We start from the raw sequence: 21,804 nt of genomic DNA, 5'->3' as shown, positions 1-21,804 counted from the left end.
TTGTCAAGGACAGCACACCACGAATCTGACGTGGTACAGAAATCCGCGGGAAAAGCTAGAGTTAGGGTTGTAATATCCGCTGTAGGATTACGGGATCCGGGGTGGTTTCACTCATCTTCCCCCAATCATCGCAAAAAAAAACCGCGTGGAAGACGACGTTTTTCACGATTTCAGTTGCAACGCGCCACCCTTGCGCACGCGACGCATCCAAGTTCAATCGTCGAAAATCAGTAATGCCTTCTCACCGACCTATTCAAGTGGAATCAATTAATAAGCTGCTGAGGGGACCAAAACGTGTCCATAGAGAAGTGTTCTAATGAAACTCGTAGGAACAAAAATGATTCTCATTCCCTTTTTTACGACGATTAAAGGCATCATCCCACGAATCTGAGGTGGTGCAGATTTCAGGTGGAGTATTCGTATACGGGATGGGAGACTACGGAGAGGGAGGTGATTCCGTCCATTTCTTGCTAATTGCCGTAAAAAACGGCCCAGAAGATACGGCGCCGCAGAAGACTGGCGCGCTCCCATCGAACCTCTTGTACAAAATGGTGCGCCAAAACGAATGAAGCCGTATCTTCCGGGCCGTTCTTTACGGCAATTAGGAAGAAATGGACGGAATTACCCCCTCTCCATAGTCTCCCATACGAATACTCCACTTGAAATCTGCACCACCTCAGATTCGTGGGGTGATGCCTTTAAGAAGAAATGAGCGGAACAACACCGGATTCCGCAACCTACAACCTCATTTCTTGCTCTTCTCGCGGATTCTCTTCCTACGCCAGATTCACGGTATGCTGCGTTTAAAGCAATGGATGTGCGTGTAGTCTTCGTTCCCCCAAAGGCAGTATATTACAAAGGTGACGGTTGAGGTTGAGATCTCTACGGGCAAATGTAGGGTACGAGTATGGGGGTCGCCCTGCGTAGTTTCCCCTAATCGTCTTGATAACACTTGTACACACTCTGGTTCCCTCAGCTGCCTATTCATTGGTTTTTCTTGAATAGGCTGCTGAAAAGACTCTATTGATTTGAGAACGCTCGCTTGTGGATGCGGCGCATGCACAGGAATGGAAGTTCTAACGTACGTTTGTCAGGGCAAACTTTCCACCACCGTTTTTCAAGACGATTAGAAGGAACGACGAATGCCATGCACGTACTCGTACTCTATACCCCAAACAACTTTCATCCGTCGAGATCCCAGCCCCATCCGCTTCCTGATACGCTGGCTTTAACTGTCTCTCTCTCTCTTTCATGACATTTTTTTTATTTTTCAATGCTACTGCTAACTACTGTCCTCCGTAGTAAACCCCTCAAGTTAATTTTGCTATCAATTACTTGTGCTTATTATGCTACAAGAGGCAAACTCTTTATTATTAGCTCTTTATTTGAGGAATAATAAACATACAGTCAATAAAGATCGGGAAGATCGAAAATGTAATTAGCCCAACGATATCGGCCGGATGTTGGGAATTATGAAACCGACTCCTACTAGTACGCGTAGGTGGCCAAAGTTCTAATTATTATTGATTAACAACTGTTCTAGCAATCAAAAATTAAATCCGGTAAAACGATAAAATATATAAAAGTAAAAATAAAGTAAAAGTAAAAAGTAAGTTAAAGTAGTAGTAAGTAAGTTAAGTAAAAGTACAAGGCATTTTAGTGTTTGCGAAGAAAAACGAAAAGACTGACAAAATTTTCACGGGATTTATCGAGAACTTGAATTTTGTCACAAAAAAAAACCCTTACACAACAATTTCAAAGTGATTAGTTGAAATTAGTGAACACACACAGCAACATTATATTTACCGTAAAGGTACATACTATCGCAATCATATAAACAACATAACACAAAGTACAATCTGAGCATGAGCATGACATCGTCAACACCGATCAGGCCCAGCATACAGTTCTGTTCACCCGGCTGCCCGTCGCATGACCGCTGCCGCATACACATTTCTTGCCTGATGTGCTCTCTCCTGTATGTACAGTAGCTCAATCGACTGCATTCCTCGGGCAAATAAAACCACATCTGATTATATGTACACCTATGGTAAGCTACCGTTGCGTAGGACAAAGACTTCAGGATAAAATGTAGTTGGGTTGAAGGGAGGTAGCTTTCAACACTGCTCTAATCGAACTGTGGTTTAGAGCGCAAAAATCGTCCTTAGAGCACAAAAACTGCTATCAACTGTCAAATTACTTTCCTATTTGAGAAAGCGATAGTTCATCAATCGAGATCACTGGAAGTGAATAGCTCAGTTAGTTGGGGGCCCTAAAACCTAAGCATAAGTCTTAGAGGATCCATGACATGCAGCCTAAGGTTACTAAGAGGAACGAATAGTTAAGTCATATCATATGACACTTTCAATGAGGCCGAAAATGGCCTCAAAGACGGCTTCTCCGCAATTCGCATTTGACAGTGAAGAGCGGTCTTTGTGACTTAAGGACTTTTTTGCGCTCCAAAGTACAGTTCTATTAGAGCAATGTTGAGTGCTTTCTCCCTCCCTCCAATCCCAACTAAATTTTCCCCATACTTTACAGACGCTATCGATTGTGGATTTTCTGCTTTACCCAAGAAGCACCCTGCACATATTTATATGAAAATCATGGAAGATATCAAACGCTGAGAAAAATCTTCAGAAAAAGAAGGGAAAATTCAGAAGAAAAAACGAAAAATGAATAAAAACGGGGGTAAAATGTAGTTGGGGGAGGGGGCACTCAGTGGCGCTCTTATTTCTCGAAGTAAATAACCAAATCAATCGGAGCCCTAAGGCCTAAGCATTAGTCTTAGAGGATCTATGGCATGTAAACTAAAATTACTAAGAGAAAAAAGTAAGTTAGAGAGTCGAGAAATAAGGGCCCCACTGAGTGCCCCTTCCTCCCCCGATTACATTTCTCCCTGAGGAAAGAACTCTGGGCACTTCCTAAACAGAAACAAAAAAAAACCTGGGAGAAGCTTTGTGATGGACACCAGCGACCGCAAATCTACAGCTCTTAAACGGATCTGCTTCTAAACCTATCCTTTTCCTTCCGCAAAGCAACGCACTTCAGGTCCATGGCGACATGTACTTAGTTAGCTAATTAGACACAGTGAATTCTCACATCCTGGGAAGATTTTGTCGATCCAATCAAGCTTCGTCGCAGACCTAAGGCGTGTGGGAAATGCTTCGCTTTTGCTCGATGAGGCTTCGCGTCGAGAATTCTGAGCAAAGAGCACAAACTATGGATTGGAATCATAATATAAATCTTACGGACTCCTTCGCAAGAAACCCAACAATATTATTTGTAGAAAAAAACTACAATCATCCACAAATTATCCACACGTGATAAAAACAAAAAATCGAATATTTCGACAGAGCCAGTATGCCCTCGATTCCGTTTTGAAAAACAAGTGTACCTATACGGTGAAAATCTGAAACAATCACACCAGGTCCTTTAATTTTGGATTTCGATCAATGCGGGACCAGCGCCAAAAAGTGTGTGATTTCTTCGAATCTGGAGGAGAAAACAGGGATTTCCATTGTTTTAAGATCCGTACTAATTCCTTACTGGGTTACTTACTGAGTGAGAGGGTCCCGTTCCCCTGCGGAGTTTCTGCCGGCGGGGCGGAGCTGCGCCCTCAGCGCCTTACTGTCCCGCCCCGTATGAGGCGCATTATTTCGATAGGCGGACGATGCGTGTGCTTGTTACCGGGTGTACTTTCGCTTCCGCTATGTTTTTAATCTTTCCATCATGTGATAACTTCATCTTTTTCCTTTTTCCTACAGTTACTAATTATTTACAGATCTGTCGTATGCTTTAATCAACGAAGAAATTGAGAATATACAAAACTCATTGTTTTAAATGTATTTCTCGACTATTATTTGTCTGTTTTTTGCGAATACGATAGGAAGGATATGGGCTGAGGAGCACACTATCTACTGGAACGTCACCAATACCAAGTATGTCTATTTTTCTTTATACTTTGCTTTTTTCAATTGTTTTCCATGGTTTTTGTTGATGTTATGATGAACATTTCTGTTGGAACAGCTACTAATTTAAAACTACGGTGAACAGCTTAGTATCCTCTTTTGTTTCCTTGTTGGTAGCGCTTCGATATCACAATAAGACTCAGCGGGTGCCCCTCCGATCCTATTTGTTTATCGCTCGAATAGAACCAGAGTAAACTGGCGGGTCCTACGACTTCCTTGCTACTTGGGTAATTTTAGCAAATCTTATGCGTGGAATTGTCAGTTGACAATTGGAACATTCGACTTTCAGTGAATATCGCCACAATAAGATGTTGTATTGATTTTTGATTGACTGTACACGAGGCTGTTAGTGAATGTAATTTCGCTGTACGACTATCTTACTGCCATTCTTTCGCCTCTCCTCTAAGATGCTAGGATACACTTTTGCTGTTGGGGAACAATGTGAGCAATTAATTCTTGAAGATACTGCAAACTACAAGACAATACACAAGTCGAGGTGTAGGGTTACTGTAGTTGCGAATGATTTACTGTCGCCGTTGGTGACGGGCTATAACCAAGAGACATGAATTACGTGCGATTGCGTTCAGGTATCTCCTGATTATTCTTAGATCGTGTTGATAAGATTACTAGAGATACCATTAAGTACAAAACCATATATTTCTTATGCACATTTAATTGCTTCCTTATGTTTTCCATTTTTTTGCTGGTCGTGCTACATGCACACTTATTGTGATTCACTGACATGATTATAAGGACTACTTCCTGTGAGAGGCGAATGCATTATCCTACTTAATGCTGCTGTGAGAGTCACTTCTTCACTCTCACACCTTCTTCAGGGGGTTTATCCACTTCATTAGTTCTATTATATCAGGAGCATGCTTATGCAAACACTAAGGAAGATTTTCATGGTGTTATAGATCCACCTATAAATAAATGTTTACAGTTTTCATCCTTCAAGACTATAATGGTGAAGCACTCGGAATAATGGCATCTCTGTAATTTTTCAAAGAAAAAGATGTCTCCTTCTCACAATCGTTAATGAAGCAACACTTAGCACTTCTTTCATAGTCATTTTTTGTGCGCTTAAAACCTCAGTGCATGGATTTTTTTTCCGTTCACATGTGGATGTAGAATGGCTCGCATATTTTCGCTCGTTGAAGGAATAGGCTCCTAATTCAAAAACTCATGGGAATAACGGGTCGAGGATGGGAATATGATTACACGACGACTTTCTGCTAATGGTGTGTTCATCTATGGCTGGACACATTCTTACAGAAGCTACCTTCTATACATTTATCACGGAATGTTCTTTCCATCTTATATTTCGTTAGTCTTACTTACGAAGTAATCAGCAAGTAACCTGTAAGTAATCCTATAATAATTGTGAACATTGGAGGATCTAGGCAAAACAAATGTGGAAAGAATTGAGGTGTACCTGTCTGAGGTCAATTTTTCTGTATTAGTTTTCAAAAATTCGGTGTTTACCTGAAATAGCCGGTGTTGGTCATAACTCGATAGAAAGTCTCGTGAATTGTTCCGTACACGAAAGAACGCTTAGAACGTTTACTGCTGTTGCAACAGTCCATCACCCTTCATCAAATAAACAGATCTTATGGCGGCCGCCATGGGATTGAGCAATGTTGCGTATATAGGAATGTAAACATATGTCTTTGTTAACTAGAGATTGTAGTGTAAAGGGGACAAAGCCATTCATCTGCACATTTGTGCGAACGATGCTGGTTGTTCGCGCCAAGTTGGACTTGGCTTTTTTTGTGGGACAAGATTTACTGCTGTCGCTGAACTCACCCACAGCTTTGCAATGCCGCTATCTCTTTCGCGCGCATTGGGGTCACCTTTGCCTCCGTTGCGATATTACTTGATGATTCCCGATGGACTCATTCTCTTTCAGCTGCCATCCTTTTGCTTTACTTGTTAGCAGACTGTTGGACGATATATGTTATAATAAGCCCAAAATTGCCTGTTGGTGGACAATCTGGCCGTTGAGGATTATGCAAGCTGACAGCTCCAGGGCCATATGTGAGATTTACGCACAACAATCGTGAATACTCACTGCACAGCGATTCATAAATGAATTCATCGTGAGAAAGCGGAAATATTTGCAGTGATTCGCTCGTCCATTACAACGATGGTGCTCTTGCCTTACTAACTGCAGCCAATCCATTTGCATGCATTAGAATACGGATGTGCTCCTCGCGGATCGCTCCCGTCTAGTGCTATGGCGAGTAATCTGCTTGGAACGACATCGAGTACTCATCTCATTTGATGTATAGTGGAATCTCCTGTGTTTCATGATATCCAAAGAAACTGAACCGTTGCAATTCAACGACGAGACGTTATGGGGCGTGAAGTATTAATAGTTCCCAGATTGACAGCGAAAAGTTGTATACAGAAATAAGTTGACCAAAATGACGGTATGTGGAATTCCTACTAGTAGATCGAGAGGTTGGAGTGTACTTCACGAGTATTAGCTTGACTTCATGGACTACGCCCCTTTCCATATCCGTTTAGTTAGAGATTCCAACACCGTCAAATTCGTGATTCACTCGCTACCTTCAAGGTTCAAGGTAACCGCGATGTATAGAGCAAATCGGATTTCTGTCTAAATGTGTTGCAGTATTTTTGTTGAAAGATGAAGTAATTCAGTAGGAGTAAACTATATTTGGCGCTTTACTTACTAAAATTAAAGTTGTGACAACCCACTGTAGATGAACCTTTGTTGAACTACTGTAGACGTCCATGCATTATTTCCAATCCTTATCGTTTTATTAACCGCTGGAATACTAAATGGGTAATGCTTGATGAAGTCTTCTCATACACGCTAACTATATTTCTATGGTGAATTTCGTGTGTTGCGAAAGTTTAAGGTTAAAAATCATTTCCTTTTCTTACTGCATTACTGTCATTTTCGTCCTACGATTTTTCGGCATATGTTTATTGTTTAACGGGAAAGTTTGTTTTGTTTTCTGTTTTTAGTTTTGCCCTTTTCAGAAGCACAGTAAGCCAAGCGATGTTAGCCGTAAACGAAGCTTATATTCATTAATGTGACGCGAGTGCGCAGGTGACACCAACATAGCCATTAGTCTCAATCCTTGATAATGAAGCTTGTAGTCGTGAATATTTTGGATTAACCTGGGAGGACAGGAATCACCTTTCACACGTTCCTAAATGAGAGATCTTGTTGTTGGTCGTTGTAGGTAGTAATTACTCATAACCTGGCTGCTTCCGACTAAATATGTCCTTGCTTTGCATCATAATGGATGGTATCACATTTCGCATATTACCTCCATTTCTTTGTCTTGAACCGAGTCTGGAGGGAGAATAACAATACCAATTATGTAACTCAGTTCTCCTATTTTTGATGGTATCACTTACTTGTCTTAAGGGCTTCACCAAGCAAATTGGTATTAAAGTTTTCCTTCTGCTCTGTCTCTTTAATAAGTTTCGGCTTTGAGTTCACAGCAGGCAACGAATACGAGTCCTTTTGTTGAACCGATTTGCTTTATTTGATCGGAGGCAAAGTTGGGATGACACTACGAGAGGATGTAGTGGTCATTCACTCGAGAATCACATGTTTGCTTGAGAAATCCAGTGTCAACGGCGATGTCGGTGAAGTACCCATTCATTGCTGAAGAACGTTTGTCGGTGGGATTATGGTTGCTGCAATAACAGTGGTAGGAAGGAAAAAATTGCTTCTGCATCAGAGTGACCAGAGTGGTTGTTGCTGTGCGAGCAATTTGTTAATTGCACAATTATTTCCGAAGTTAGGCGAGCGATCAACGGATATAGATTGGATCACTTGTCTATAAACCATGGGAAATGGCTGAATGGTGCGTATTATTGCGTCACTCGCTAATTGTTTCTCGAGAATTTGGAACAACTGGCGACAATCACTCGTGTGAACACGTTGCTGCGTTCTCGTAACTACTTCTAATCATTACAGAGATCTTTTCCTAGGACTTACGCGCAGTCATGTGCCAATCATTCTGTCCTGCTAACTCTGTCACCGGATATGCGTAAGACTTGTCAGATCAGTTCCAGAGCGATAGTTGATTTGCATAATCATGATCCAGAGTGACTCAGCCACGATTCGACCGCGTACGCCCTATTGTACGTTTTTATCCCATGTGTAATCTTGTACAGGCGACCCTATCATTGAGCTATGAGGCCTTCAACGTTGCGTAACGTACTTGTGGAACCCCTCCATGCTTATATTGCTAGCGTAAGGTCAGTAAATAGCTTGTTCTTTCCTGACATCCATGACAGTAATCTGATCCTGCGCTATTTTTTGCTTAAATTTTATGTAGCAGGGAACTGAAATCCGCCTGGTGGGACGCTGCTGCTGTTGTTATTGTTTGTGATCGTCCGAGTTCCCGGATTATTAACTAGATTAGGCGCTGAGCGGAGGCCGTCTCGGTCCTCTCGTTAAAGTAAGAAGATTCAAATGAGGGATGTTTGCGGATGGGGTCGGAATTCACACATGATGCTGTTGCGATTTATGAGTAATTTGGCACTTAACCTTCTAAATTCCTTCCTTTTTAAATCTATTCCCGCTTTCCGAAGCATTAGTTGACGTTTGCTGTAGCTTTTATCCGTGCAAACGTATCCACGATTCAACTATTGGGCCTAGTCCATTAGATCAGTAGTTGTATAATTTCTATAATTATGACCCCTTTTATGTAGTGCTAATGAAGTCTGCGCAACGTAATTAAATTCAAGTCTTGGGCCTTGTTGGCTGTCATTGCCCTTTTTTAGAGGAACCTTAGGAAGTTCTGTTATCCTGTTTACATTTCCTACTTATTATTATTATAACTCTGTTATGAAGTTGATATTTTAGCTTCCTTGTCTTTCTCAAGTCTTTTGTCTTTCTGTCAGTTCTCTTGTCTTTCTTCCCTGTCTTTCTCGACTCCACGAATTCTCAATAAGTTTGTAGAGGAGGAGCGGACTTAAGTGCAAAAATCTTTCCTCGTAAGAAATGAGCTCAGTACTGAAACGCTTATATTTCTTTTTTTTTTTTAGCTACACATGCAGTTCTATCTGCGTATTAATTAATTACGTTTTTCGTCGTCTTCTCTTTGATATTAGAGGATTGCGCGGAAGATAGCGCCAAAAAGGTCATGCGAATGAGTTATGAGTGCTTCTGATTAGATTATTGCTTGATACCCTCCAGAAAAAAACTGATCCCGATTGTTGTGAAGAATCATGATGTCGTAAACAAACAGAACATAATAGATGTATCCATTTTATTCGATAATATCTATTCTATCCGTACAGAAGATATTTGGTGGATGGTGTTGCCAAATCAAATAGCTTTCCAATGACGTAATGGCATTTCGTTCAATGATGCCTGCTGTGTTCGAGGAAGCAAGTAGGGATCGCGCTAATGTTGATTTGAGGGATTAGTGACGTAATAAAGTGTTGCTGGAAGGGCTTAGCATGGTCAGCAGGGGTCAGGAAATATGACCGGATATAGAGTGGCTGCAATTGTGACATTTTCTGCTAACATAATTCTATGACCTGCTATGTTTCTTATAACTCTTTTCTTAATGCTGTATTCAAGGATTTTTTTCCATTTTATGCGCTGCGTGTTACCGTTTGCTTCAGTGTCCACTACGATTGTCCCCGGTTAGGGGCTGGTTTTACATTTACGCGCTCTGATATGGCGCCACCTTTTTGCACATGCCTCATTTCACTGTAGAGATGTAAAAAGAGCTGCGCGACCATGGTGTTTTTCATATAAAAGTTGCCTTTCCTTCCCCTCTCTAATGGAACTGAGTGCACATCAGCCGATTGGAAGGTTAGAGTAATCCAGTCAGAACCGGCACTCCTTTCTACTTCTCTCCTTCGAGGAACAATCGCTTCACGGATCCGATGACACTCTAGAGGTGTCCGGCTTCATCGTTCATTGAGCTAATGTCGGATAGAGCACAGATGTTACGATAATGTTCTTTGATGAAAATGCACTGTGACTGCTCCGCATTGCACGGAAAACCTCAACAATGAGCACACATTGACCGTTCCATGGTCGTATAAAATTTATAACCCTTTCAAATTGGTGCGTATGAGTAATGGTTGACGAACTGTCAGACTCTGTTAATTTAAATGCTATCCTACCTTGGGATTCTTCGTCGTTAGAAAGAAAAAACATTTAGTGGCACCGATTTAGTTCATATGGTAGCGTAGTATCTGCTGGAGACGTCTGGTTAGTGACTGTTTAGGTACTTGGGAAATGTGCAAAGGTTATGTTTCTTAGCTCTGAGATGGATCCATCAAGTAAGAACCCAATAAAGCTCACTAATTGAGTTAAATCGGTTATACCTCAGTTTTCTTTCCATTAGATTTCAGAGCTTTCTCTTTCAATGATTTGTTTGTTCTTGTTGGTGACCTAAGAGTGCTGAGACAAGCAGTATATTATTTCCTTTTATAATATCTTCCTCTTCATAGCTGATGTGCATTCTTGGACCAAAGAAATCTTTGTGGCGTTATCTGATCGGTAGACTCCTTTTGTGATTTAGATTTCTTGTACAAAGAGGCGTGAAGACATATGCGTGTTGATGGTTTTCAGGCGATTAGGCTCATTACGGTACCACATGGGACAAATCTTTTAACTTGCCGACCAAATTGTGCCTGTATGACAAGAACCCGCTCATAGTGCATGAATGGCTGGTTGAGGTCAAATGGGTGGATATGCATACCTGAAAGGCTCAACCATTGTTCTGAATATTTGCATATCTATAGTTGTCGCGTAGTTTATGACTAGAGCGCTACTCGTTGATCACGACCTCAGCACACATGGCCTCACGGTTAGTCTTCACCGTTGCCCTCTTCGAAGGGTATCTGTTGGGACTAGTCCACTTTGTTTGTCGTCGGTTGAGAATTTCTTTTCATATTGGGTGAATGGCGGCGTGAACGGTCGAATGGTCTAAGTCGTCCTAGTCTATCGCGACTCCACCACGGTCGTTCATTAATAGGCTGGCAAACAGGAGCACGTCGATAGGCGGTAACTCTTTGATTGACTGCGAAAAATTCATCAGATAACAGCAGTCCGTCGTTCGCACATGTGATTATCAGCTCGTATTTGCCCGCACATGCTATGCTACGTTTGTGGGAATAATATGCAGGTGTCATGTGGTCAGTCATGCACTACTTAGGTCAAAGTATTTCATCAGTTACGCTGGCTTTGTTCACACATTAATTGCGGCTGATTTTTTTCTTTTTGGCTGCTGCCACGAAAATGGGTGCTACTGTGGCCGTCAATTAGAGACTGGACAGGTGTCAGGCGGTCAGCAAACAAATACTGCTAACGGATATGGCGGAGTTGCGCGTTGACCTCCAGCAACGTAAGCTGAAGACAGAGAATCTGAGGAGGTTATAGGTTAGATCTCAGGCTGTTGCTGTTCGCCTCACATAAATTCACTTTTTGTAGTGGAGTTTTTCATTAAATCCTTCCGTGGTAATCTCGGTCCTCCCTACTCAAAGGTGGATATATGTGCTGCTGCACTGACAAGAGGGAAAGAGAGAGAGAAGGAAAAAAGAAAGGGAGAGACAGAGAAATGTTTCTCATCAATATTGGTTGATTATAGGTTATTAATCAAATTAATATTATAAAACTGTGAGAAATCCACTTCATTGGTGAACGTCTGGTCTTCTTACACCTGTATTCGAAAGAAAACTGTGCTTTTTAATCGTTATGTGATGAAATTCTCTACTGCTTCAATTTGTGCGTGCTGTCGGTGTGCAGAAAAGTGAAGTTTTTGTGGTTTTCTTGGTTTTCTTCTCGACGCTTATAAGAAGAAACGTAATCAAGGTTTTATCGCATAGTATGTTTCTGAGATTTCTTTCGTTCCAATTCTGGAAGTAAGTACTACAAAACATGCAGCATACTGCAGATAACCTCTCCTTGGATTGCATTTTGTCGCTTCTCAAGTTTAGAATCTTGCTGTGCAGCTAGCATAAATATTTTTATAAGTATTTCTTGAATCTACAAATCTGAGTGAGGAATACTTCTGTGAGTCCTTTAAAGATCTCTCTTGCTTACCATTCTTAACCTTTGCAAGCTTTCAAGAGAGAATATACCGACATTTTAATTTTTTTTGTACGGTGTGCGAATTAAACTTATATTCATATGGATTATTTCGCAATTGGTATACTAATTTGTTTACTAAGCTGTGTAATGAACAGCTTTGTGAGTGTCGGTGACGTCAAACGACAGTAGATCCACCGCCCACGTCTTTTCTCTCTTAATGGGATTGAATCAGGCGGATGCACTGACCGGAAGACAGTCGGTGTCATTGGCGAGTATTGCGCAAGGGGTCGGAATGGGATTGGATTACGTTCCCTTGTTAACTTGCACAATATAATTAAGTACTCCAGTTGTATTTTAGGTTCCGTTTCCCTGATGATGAAATTTCGAATTCTATAACAGTCAACATGGACGATACATTACGAGTGGTGTGCCCCGGTCCTGGAGCAGAAAAGAGATACTTGAAGATCCATAAGGTATGATCCACTATCTGGGTTCTTTTTTCTAGCATCCATTCTGAACTTATCTAAATGCTTACCGCCATCTTTTTAGGTTAGTGCGTTATCCTACACCGAGTGTCTTCTAGAGACTCAGAAGACGCTGGTAGTCACTTGTGATGGCGGCAGTTCTTCTGAGAGAGCGACAATAATTGGGGTCCGTCGATACAGTCCACTTCCTTCTTCCGAATCCCTACTTTTTGATCCCGGCGAGACGTACTATTGGATCTGTAAGTGTTTCATGTAATGATTCGCTACGTAGGGAACTTGCATCACTGCAAATAGTTTTATTGTTTTTATTCATGGTATTGCGTTGTAGCACCACAAAATCGTCGGTTTTTTTTATTTAAAGAGAATTTGAATTGTGAAGGTTTGTAAGTTACCGCCATGAAACTGAAGATTATTGTTTAGCAACGTCTAGTGGTGAAAAAGAAGGTATCAATAATACACAGTACGGGATTTGTGCTGCTGACAACATGCGTCTGGTGATCCATGTTCGTCAACATAACGAGGTCACAACAACATCAACGAGTCGTGCATCTTTTGAAAGTGCCGAAGACCAGGAAGACTTATCACAGCGGGATATTCCTCATCGTATGTCTAAATGTCAACAAATGCAATTTGTTGCGATTTTCAGAAATAGACTTTTTTTCAGTTAATCCAAAGTTTGCTGCAATCGCTCATTCAGTTTCTCAGCCTCAAAGGCGCGAACAGAAAATTCCTGATGGTCTAAATCAGGAACAACTACAGAAGGTAGATATTGTCGCTTTTTTCACTTATATCATAGATCTGAATTTTTGTGTTTCAGGTTGCTGCGCTTGCTCAGCAAGGAGCTACTGGCACCTTCACTTTTGACACACCATTGGAGCATGAACGAAAGGTAGGGAACAATTTCGCTGAGTCACAATTAGTCAACTTTTGCTCCCTAAGAAATCGCCACATAGATATCAGAAAGATCTCTTTTTTTTTTGTTATCGTCATACGATCTTTTTAATACCCGAGATCTAGACTTTCGTAAAAATAGGAATTAATTACTACGAAACATTTCTTCTTTAGTTGGATTTTTTTCGAAGCATAAATCTTCATTATTTATGTAAGGATAGATAGGCAGTGCATGGGTTGGAAATTGCTTGAGAATTCCTCCTAATTTTAGAGATCACTTTTTTCCAAGGGTCCCTCTACCAGCTGACCTCAAGCAGAACTTCTGAAACATCTGTACCTGAAACACTAGACCCAACATACAAACGCGAGATGTCCATATTTACTGCTATTTTCTAGGATGCAATGGGCGCAGTTGGTAAGGGAGAAAACTCTTTCTGGGATGCGATACCACTGATGCAAGATGTTCTCAGTGGCGCATCTGATAGTATTCTGTTAGGGACGAATCGAATCGGAAACGAGGAAGGCGCATTTGTGGTCCATGAGGACATAGGTAATAACTATAATTTTCAAAAATATTCACCTACCGTTCCACGCTTCCCATTTTCAGCCCGATCGTACGAGTATCAGTCGAATGTCGCTGGATTCTCTTCAACGCAACATGTCCTATTCATGATGTTGTTTTTATTCCCTGGATTTGTTTTATGGTCGTAGTAGCAGCTGACCACATTCGTATACACTTTAGCAGTGCGATCCAAACGCGCTTTCCACTTCGTTTATTGGGTTACAGTATTCGCCGGTTTCTTAACGGGTTATAAGTTAGATTAATGGCGGCTCCTCGGTAGCGCAACATTGTACACATTTCGAAAAATCTTCTCTATCGATCGCACTGTAATTGCTCCTTCGAGATGATTTCTGTGCATTATTTAACTGTGATTTGTTTACGTTAACGTCGTTCACATTTTCACATCGTTCATTTCGTGGGCGTTTCACTAGAGCATGCGAATTTGCGTTGTTTTGTTACGCGGTATTCATACTGTTTAGGTTTTTTTCGAGCCTACCTACAGAATCGAATTGTACTTCTGTTTTGCTCTCATATTATACAATTTGTTAGTTTTCAACTACTAGTTACAGTGTTGTTCTTTCTGGAAGTTTCTGAGATTCAATTTATATTTTTTGTAAACATAATCCTTCGCGAGTTTTTAGTGATATAGTAATAAACATGAGATAAATATTTTATTTTAATCATGATGCCTTGCACACAACCTTACTTGAAGATTGGTGGAAGGAATGTGGATTCTTGGTGGAAATTAGACCTAATGTTACATCATAACTGACGTTAAGCATTTGTTGCATCACGTTTCTCTGCACGGCTTTTGAGTTCCTGGACAATATCCAGCGTATCTCTCCCTTGCGTCTCCGGTAGGTACAAGTACACGTAGATGAGTGCCAGAGAACATGGAACGATGTAGATGGGCACGAAGCAAACTGCTCCAATAACCTGAAATAATCTGGTTGGGTTTTTCCTATATTTTCAGTGCATTTCATATTTTCTTGAGAAGTTTACTAATAGGGAAGAAGAACCGGTCTTACGCTTCTTTTTTGAAGTAAACATCACCCCAATCAATACAATATATTAATATCAGTCGGCATGGGTTTGAATACGAAATTACCTGGGCCGGAATTGTACACGAAACTGATCCCTACTCGTTGCATTCTTTTTTCGGGTTTTTCACAATTTATTTACAGTATTTGGTTGTGTACATATTCAGTAGTAATTTTTCTTAGGACGTTGACATGACGCTAAAAAACTGTACTCGAACAACCTTAATATTGTTATTTTCGTAAGATTAATTGATTCTAGGATCACTATTCAATAACTAATAAGGAACTAATTGCCGAACTACCCTAAGTATTGTTATTTTCGTAAAATTAATTGATTCTGGGAACACTATTCAATAAATAATAGGGAACTAATTGCCGAATTGTTTGAAATCGCTACTTCCATTAGAAGTATCAGGTAGGTAATCGAGTACGAATCGCCGTCATTCATTTCACCGCTGAAAGATTCAGGTCGCGATTATTGAAAGCATCAGTGAACACTGTGCACCACAGAGAAAAGTCATTCGTTTCTCCGAAAAAAAGTGGAGTATCTTCCCAACTAGTAAGTTATCACCATCACAGTATGGTGCAAACATATTCATTTATTGTTTTCATTTATTTTATTGAAGCACTGGATAAGCGGTTACTGTTTTCAACCGTACATGCCCGCTAATATAATTGCAGTGCACCTAATGGCGGACTTTTAGTCCGAGAGCGGAGTTAGAAGCATCACCCCACGAATCTGACATGGTATGGATTTCCAGGGGCCAAAAACTATATGGGGGCGTAGATTGCAAAAACGCATGGGATCGCGTTCATTTCTCCCTGCATCAGTGTGAAAAGACGGCTTCGGGATGCATTCCTTACGACGTACTTTGTTGCAACCCGCCACCCTTGCGCCCCGCCCCCGCCCGCGATTGGTCGAATATCCGTTCGGACGCCTCGATGGGCAATTCATTTCATTCGACGAATCGCGGGCGGGACGGGGCATGTTGCAATAGAGGACGTCGTATAACAGTGAATGAGTAAACCCACAGCTTGACTTCGTAAACGAGTTGCCAGTTGACTAAGAATACTCGGTCAGAGAGTTGAATATGTGGCAGGGACTAGCGCTTCTCTGGTTTATATCACTCTCGTAGTTTCCGTTGTTCTGCAGCGTACAGCCCAGATGACAGAACTCATCCACCACTTCGATCAGTTGCGCGTCCACCCTAATTCCCGTCGGAGGTCTTAAGGAAACCCACATTTGGCTCCACTTCTCAGGGTGCAGACGTAATCCATAGGGTGCAGCCAGCTTCGATATGCGGTCGACAAAATGTTGAAGTTTCGAACTGCTTTCTATAGCAACATAGCAGCAATATAGCAACGTCGTCGGCCTACTTGAGATCGGTCAAGGGCACCCTGAGAATGCTAAGACGATGTTAGAGGACACTGATCGACTGTCTTTCGCACTATACCATTGATGGCGAAGTTGAACTGGAGACAGGAATGCTCCTGACACTGCCCCTTGTCTCCCTCCGGTTGCGACTTTGAATGATGTACGTCCCCTGGTGTTCGAACTGCAGCAATTTGTTCGTTCATTCATGTGATCAAGAAGGCGAACGAACATTCTCGGAACTCCATCGGTGCAAAGAGCTTGAGAAGACGGCCGCTGTGAGGAGACTCGAAGGCGTCTTCAAAGTCCAGAAAGGCTAATTGCATTGGTTTCGAATACCGCTGCCAGATTTCTATCACTCTTCTAACGATGAACACCCTGTAAATCGTAGGTCGGCCAGAACAAGAGTCAGTTTGTCCATCTCCTCATCGTTTCTTCACGAGCGAGGTCCTACAGAGCCATTTCGAGCGCTGCAGCTTACGAAATTGCACCACAGGTCAGGTTGTTTTGACCCGAGCGCTTATGGAGCGTTCTTAATCTATTGAAAAGCAATGCAAAACGGAAATAATCCCAATTCACCTAATTTACCGTTTTTCAAATTTACTGAATAAACATATACTCACCCCTATCAAAGGCAATGTAGCAAAATTAGTTAGCACAACTAGCATCGAATGTACACCGTAGCACATGCAGAACATTGTTGATCGGTACTGTAGCGGCACCAACTCTGGAGAGATGAACCACACGACAGGACCAACTCCAACACTGCAAAAACAAAAAGAAAAATTCTTTTCCGTTTATACCTCATTCCAACTTAGCAGATCAAATGTGAGGACAAATTCAACATTTTACATATAAGTTGTTTATATTGAGATAACTGGTGTATGGTTCCGCCTTCGTTCCGGAGGCAATAAAAATAGGATCGATCCTTAAATATTCGAACACACTCCTCTACAACTACCTTGGCAACTAATGTCAAACCAATGTGGGGTGGCGAAGAAAAATGTTTGTCTCAGTAACGACTACTAACTTTCATGAGTTCCTGGACTTGGAACAAAGTGTCATTATTGTAATCCCATCTCGAGTAAAACCTTATTTAGCAATGGAAAAGTTTACTTATTATCTAATAGGGTAGAATTGTGCCCGGAAGTGTGGGAGACCTATGTTTGTGGATTTTTTAAAGAGTATCTTCACTATTTTCGATGAATAAGGTCTTTTAAAGTAATGCCTTGTTCTGGCGTTCCTTATTCCACGGTAACGTTATGAAAGAATTGAAGAAAGGCAAATATTTTGAAGAGGAATAAAGCGTTGGAATAAATTAAGAAAAAAACTCCTATAATAAAAAAAAACCTACCCATAAGAGAAGACGAAAACGAATACGGCAGTCATGGCTATGTATGTGAAGCCGTATTCTGCAGCTATGACAAAAGCAGTAAGTGAGAACATGCATGATGTACCAGCTTTTAGCAAAATAAATCTTAAAACAAATATTTCCTTCAACATTCTTTCAATTTATTCGAATTCTCTCGACCTTCTTGGAAGTTTATCCACTATGGATGTTGAGATAATGCAAGAGAATGCAAGTAGAACCATTAGCAACGAAGAACAGGTCTGGGCTATATCGCTGAAAATCATCCCTCATAATTTCAGATGAAAGATATTTCATAGATGTTTACGCAAAAGAGAAACCAGCTCACCTTGGAACGTGTAGATGAGTGAAAAAATAAGTGCTGTTCTGGAGAATCGGATAGAAAGGAAGTGTTAGGACAAGAACGGCGGTTGAGATTGTGAACGCTCGACGAAGATGACTGGTGGTGATAATCATCTGAATTTATTTTTATTTTATTTTGGTTTTTTATCCACTTATCTTGTACTTGTACCTATTTTATTACTTAATCTGTTTAAAACCGATAGAAAAGTGTTTTCCAGTCACTACTAACCTTCACACCACCCTCATTTCTCCCCGAATCACTGTGTTTGCTTTCAACTTGCAATTTGTCGAGTTCCTCCTGCAATTCCTCCCGATCCCCTTGATAGAAACGTAACGAAGCAAGTGCGGCCTTCAAATTATGTCTAAATGAGAATTTTTAGACGTTGTTTTTTTTTCGATTTGATTACTGTGATTTTAAAGAAGGAACATACCGCGAAATTATCAAAAATTTAGGAGTTTCTGGCAGGAAAATCAATATCAGCAGAGAAATCAGTCCCGGTATAACTGGTACGAATAGGAGAACTGTGAGCGAGTGACCTGGAAGAATTTCTTCTTGCATCGGAGGATATTCCACCGCTCTATGTATTCTCAAGGTTGAGAAAATTTGCAGCAGAGCAAATACTATTATTGGTATTGTAGGAAATTGTGGATATTATTGGATTATTTTATATTTATTTTATAAAATTATCATTTATTACATATATTATACTATTATATATTTATTATACATATTATGCTATTATTTTACAAAAATTACTATTATTATATTTTATTTTATAAGACTATTATTACATATTATTATTAGCTATTTTTTACTATTATTATAATTATCATTATTATTATATCTTATATTATTATTGACTTTTGGTTTAAGCACGGGAGCACCAACACCTTCCAACACCAAAAGGTATGGACGGCACCGCCAGCGTTCCCTCAAAGAACTCACAAACAGTGTGAATTTGTTATCTACAGTACTCCGGTATGAATACCGTAGGCGATATCGCAATAACCGACATTGGGAGACAGAACTACGTGGAGTAAACCAATTGGAGAACCTTGACTCACCTAGCACTTCTTCATGTCCGAGAAGCATCCCGAAAAGACACATTACAGCATAACCTGTAGAGTACAATGATGACATCGTACCCCTGAGGCTAGAGGGCGAAATTTCCTGAAAAATTCTGGGATACAGTGCTTGATTCATCACTATAGCTTGTCTAAATCTTTATACCTGAAGATAGAGAATAAGTGCTGCATCACTTAGCGGCGAGAAAACGGCTGTGATTATTCGACCAACTATTAAAATCTAAAGTGTATAGATTGAAATTGAACGGTTTTTCTTGAGTTAGGGGGTTTTAGGCCGGTTCGTACGACCACAAGGTGGTTGGATCTACCTCTGGAAAAGGTGTGAGGGAAGCAATCATCTGCATTCCACACGCTGCTGTCATCAGTACCACTGAGATAATGTAGGCCGCTAAAACTGGACGTTAGTCGGACGCCATCAATTGGCTAAAGACATTTTGGCAATTTGCCATTGGTTCATATCATTCCGGATTATGTTTTGGATTATGTTCGCTTCTATAGTTTATATCATCCCGAATTTCCGTCAGCATATTTTTAATTAATTCAATTTTCAATTCTTATTGTTAAGTTATTACTGTAGAAAGTTGACAATGTATTTTATCCCTATATTACCACATTGTAAGTTCTCTACGGAGGTCAATATTCGAGCCCGGACATATTCATCGCCATCAGTCAACTAAAAATTTGTTATTCACTTCCAGTTGAGATAAATTTTGTATTATTCGAATTTAAGATGATCGGAATGGTCAGTCACATCAGTCATCTAATATATAATTCATTCGCCTTGTTCGCTACATAGTTTGGTTAAGAATTAATATGAAAATAGCAAAAAATAAAAAATAACTAAAAAATAGGAAAGGTAATTTAGAAATAGCGCTGAGTTTTCTTCCGCCGAACCTCCTGCTCCGCATCTCACATTGGAAGCCAGTCACTGGCTGCTCTACTGTGACACTCTCGAACGCAATCGGTTATATTATTTTCCGCTTTACATTATCTTTTTTTTTGATCCTACTCCATTCAATGCTTATAATGTTAATTTTCTCATTTCATCACATTCTTCAGTTACTGTTTAAAAAGTTTTAGAAAAATTCGAGCATTCATAACTTTTCTATTACTATTTCTCTGCGATCGTAGTGCTCAGCATATGCCTATCAATTCCACAGCCTTTTAAATGAAGATAGTAGTTCCATTCTGATGTCGAGGTGAACGTCTAAAACATTTTTTACGTCGCAAGTTCCGCAGATTCACGCTAAATGCTAAGAATAGACAATTTTTTTTTTACTACACCCTCCCCGAAAAGGCTCCTTCAGAAAAAAATCCGAACTGTAGTGCATCATCTAGCCGAAATTATACACTTTTTCCAATCGCATAAAATAAAGTTTGAGGAGGAATTCTTGGAAGAGAGGCACTGATCTTTTGACAGAAAGATGGAAGAAAGTGGAAAATGAACCGAAACCCTATATATGTATATAAGATAAAGTATAAGACGTTTCACTTCGATCAATCAATCAGTTGGGATGTGTCGATACGTCCGCTTAAATTCCGGAACCGTTTGAGGCTCACGAACGCGTGTCTAACCTATGTCCACGTCTGTGAGCTAACTAACGACTAATTAACTACTAACGCTGTCTCTCCCGCTCGTTGGAATACGCGGCGCGTATGCTTGCGTACGCATATATGTGCGATACGCTTTTGGGTGTCTAGCAAGAAAATTCGATCGATAAAGCCGTTTTCCACACCTAGGATATTTCAGCGAAATTGAACCCCACTCGCTCTTATACTCAAGATCTGGCCCAGAAACCCTATGTTTTCTTGAACAAATCCCAGCGTTGTCAAATCCGTGTCATATGCTGCCTTCTATCAAAGAATATCCACTTTGAAATTTTTCTGCACTTCACAACTTGGATTACGTTTAGAAAATCAAGTAGACAGGAAGCCATTAAAAAATTATTGATTAGTTCCTTGTACGTACTAATCTTCTACCTATTTCTATACCTTTATCTTTCCTTTTACGTAGTATTCTTCTTCAGTAGTAATAAATTTTGTTGAAAAAACATATTCGAAATGTCCAATTCTTTTAGAGGTTCGGAAAAAGGATTATGAGTGGATTGCTGCTACTCTTAAGCAGAAATGAAAATAGGGTTCATTTCATCTAGGTTTCCAGAAATTTTCTTGGAATTCTGCAAAAATCCCCGTAAAATTCTGCGGTTGTGATGTTAGATCTACTAAAGACCGGTTTCTACGGATGTCTTTGAAACAAATGTAGAGAAAAAAGCAGAAGGAAGGGAGGAAAAAAGAAACTAACGTTTTCTTCCCCAATTATCGCACACATATGGACTCATAGCTGCACCAACCACTTGTCCAGCATACCAAACACTATTTATAGTTGATTTTATTAAGGAAACCTAAATGGTGTATTGTAAATACGATGAAAATTCTTCGAAAATTGACAAATTCACCTCATGATGGTCCAATGGTCGATAACGATCCGTAAACGAATCGTTCAAATATTCGTTCATTTTAAGTACGGCCGAGTTGACAGAGGTATGTGTAAAAGCAGCAGGAAAGTTAGTAATAGCGGTTAAAATCCATCCAAGAATAAATAGTCTAATACCGTTCGATGAGAAAAGAGTGGGACTCCCCAT

At 40.4% G+C, this 21,804-nt stretch overlaps 3 protein-coding genes across 4 annotated transcripts in view; 1 reads left to right on the top strand and 2 right to left on the bottom strand.

The window, feature by feature from the left end:
• The window catches only part of RB195_000442 (uncharacterized protein), a gene marked incomplete at both ends in the record, with an annotated part of 33,467 nt that extends 31,513 nt beyond the window's left edge, over positions 1-1,954 (bottom strand). Inside the window, one exon of the mRNA XM_064196789.1 lies at positions 1,822-1,954. Coding sequence (XP_064052670.1) covers positions 1,822-1,954 — 133 coding nt within the window. The remainder of the gene's footprint in view (positions 1-1,821) is intronic.
• A 1,889-nt stretch (positions 1,955-3,843) lies between these two features.
• RB195_000441 (uncharacterized protein) lies at positions 3,844-14,102 on the top strand (the record flags this gene model as incomplete). The annotated part of the gene is made up of 8 exons (XM_013452700.2): positions 3,844-3,941; positions 12,374-12,488; positions 12,565-12,739; positions 12,921-13,103; positions 13,165-13,262; positions 13,318-13,389; positions 13,788-13,941; positions 13,999-14,102. 8 exons carry the CDS (start codon positions 3,844-3,846, stop codon positions 14,100-14,102), a joined length of 999 nt encoding a protein of 332 aa, XP_013308154.2.
• A 625-nt stretch (positions 14,103-14,727) lies between these two features.
• RB195_000440 (uncharacterized protein) lies at positions 14,728-21,804 on the bottom strand (the record flags this gene model as incomplete). Of its 2 annotated transcripts, none has more annotated exons than XM_064196787.1 (12): positions 14,728-14,889; positions 16,989-17,130; positions 17,720-17,842; positions 17,897-17,989; positions 18,063-18,190; positions 18,306-18,438; positions 18,508-18,613; positions 19,142-19,247; positions 19,308-19,382; positions 19,471-19,550; positions 21,465-21,564; positions 21,619-21,804. In XM_064196787.1, 12 exons carry the CDS (start codon positions 21,802-21,804, stop codon positions 14,728-14,730), a joined length of 1,434 nt encoding a protein of 477 aa, XP_064052668.1. The 2 variants fall into 2 exon arrangements, with proteins under 2 accessions (XP_064052668.1, XP_064052669.1); XM_064196788.1 differs by having other exon boundaries at positions 21,619-21,678.

Source organism: Necator americanus, chromosome IV, assembly GCF_031761385.1.
Source record: "Necator americanus strain Aroian chromosome IV, whole genome shotgun sequence".
Classification (NCBI taxonomy): domain Eukaryota; kingdom Metazoa; phylum Nematoda; class Chromadorea; order Rhabditida; family Ancylostomatidae; genus Necator; species Necator americanus.
This window is presented reverse-complemented; position numbering and strand designations above follow the sequence as displayed.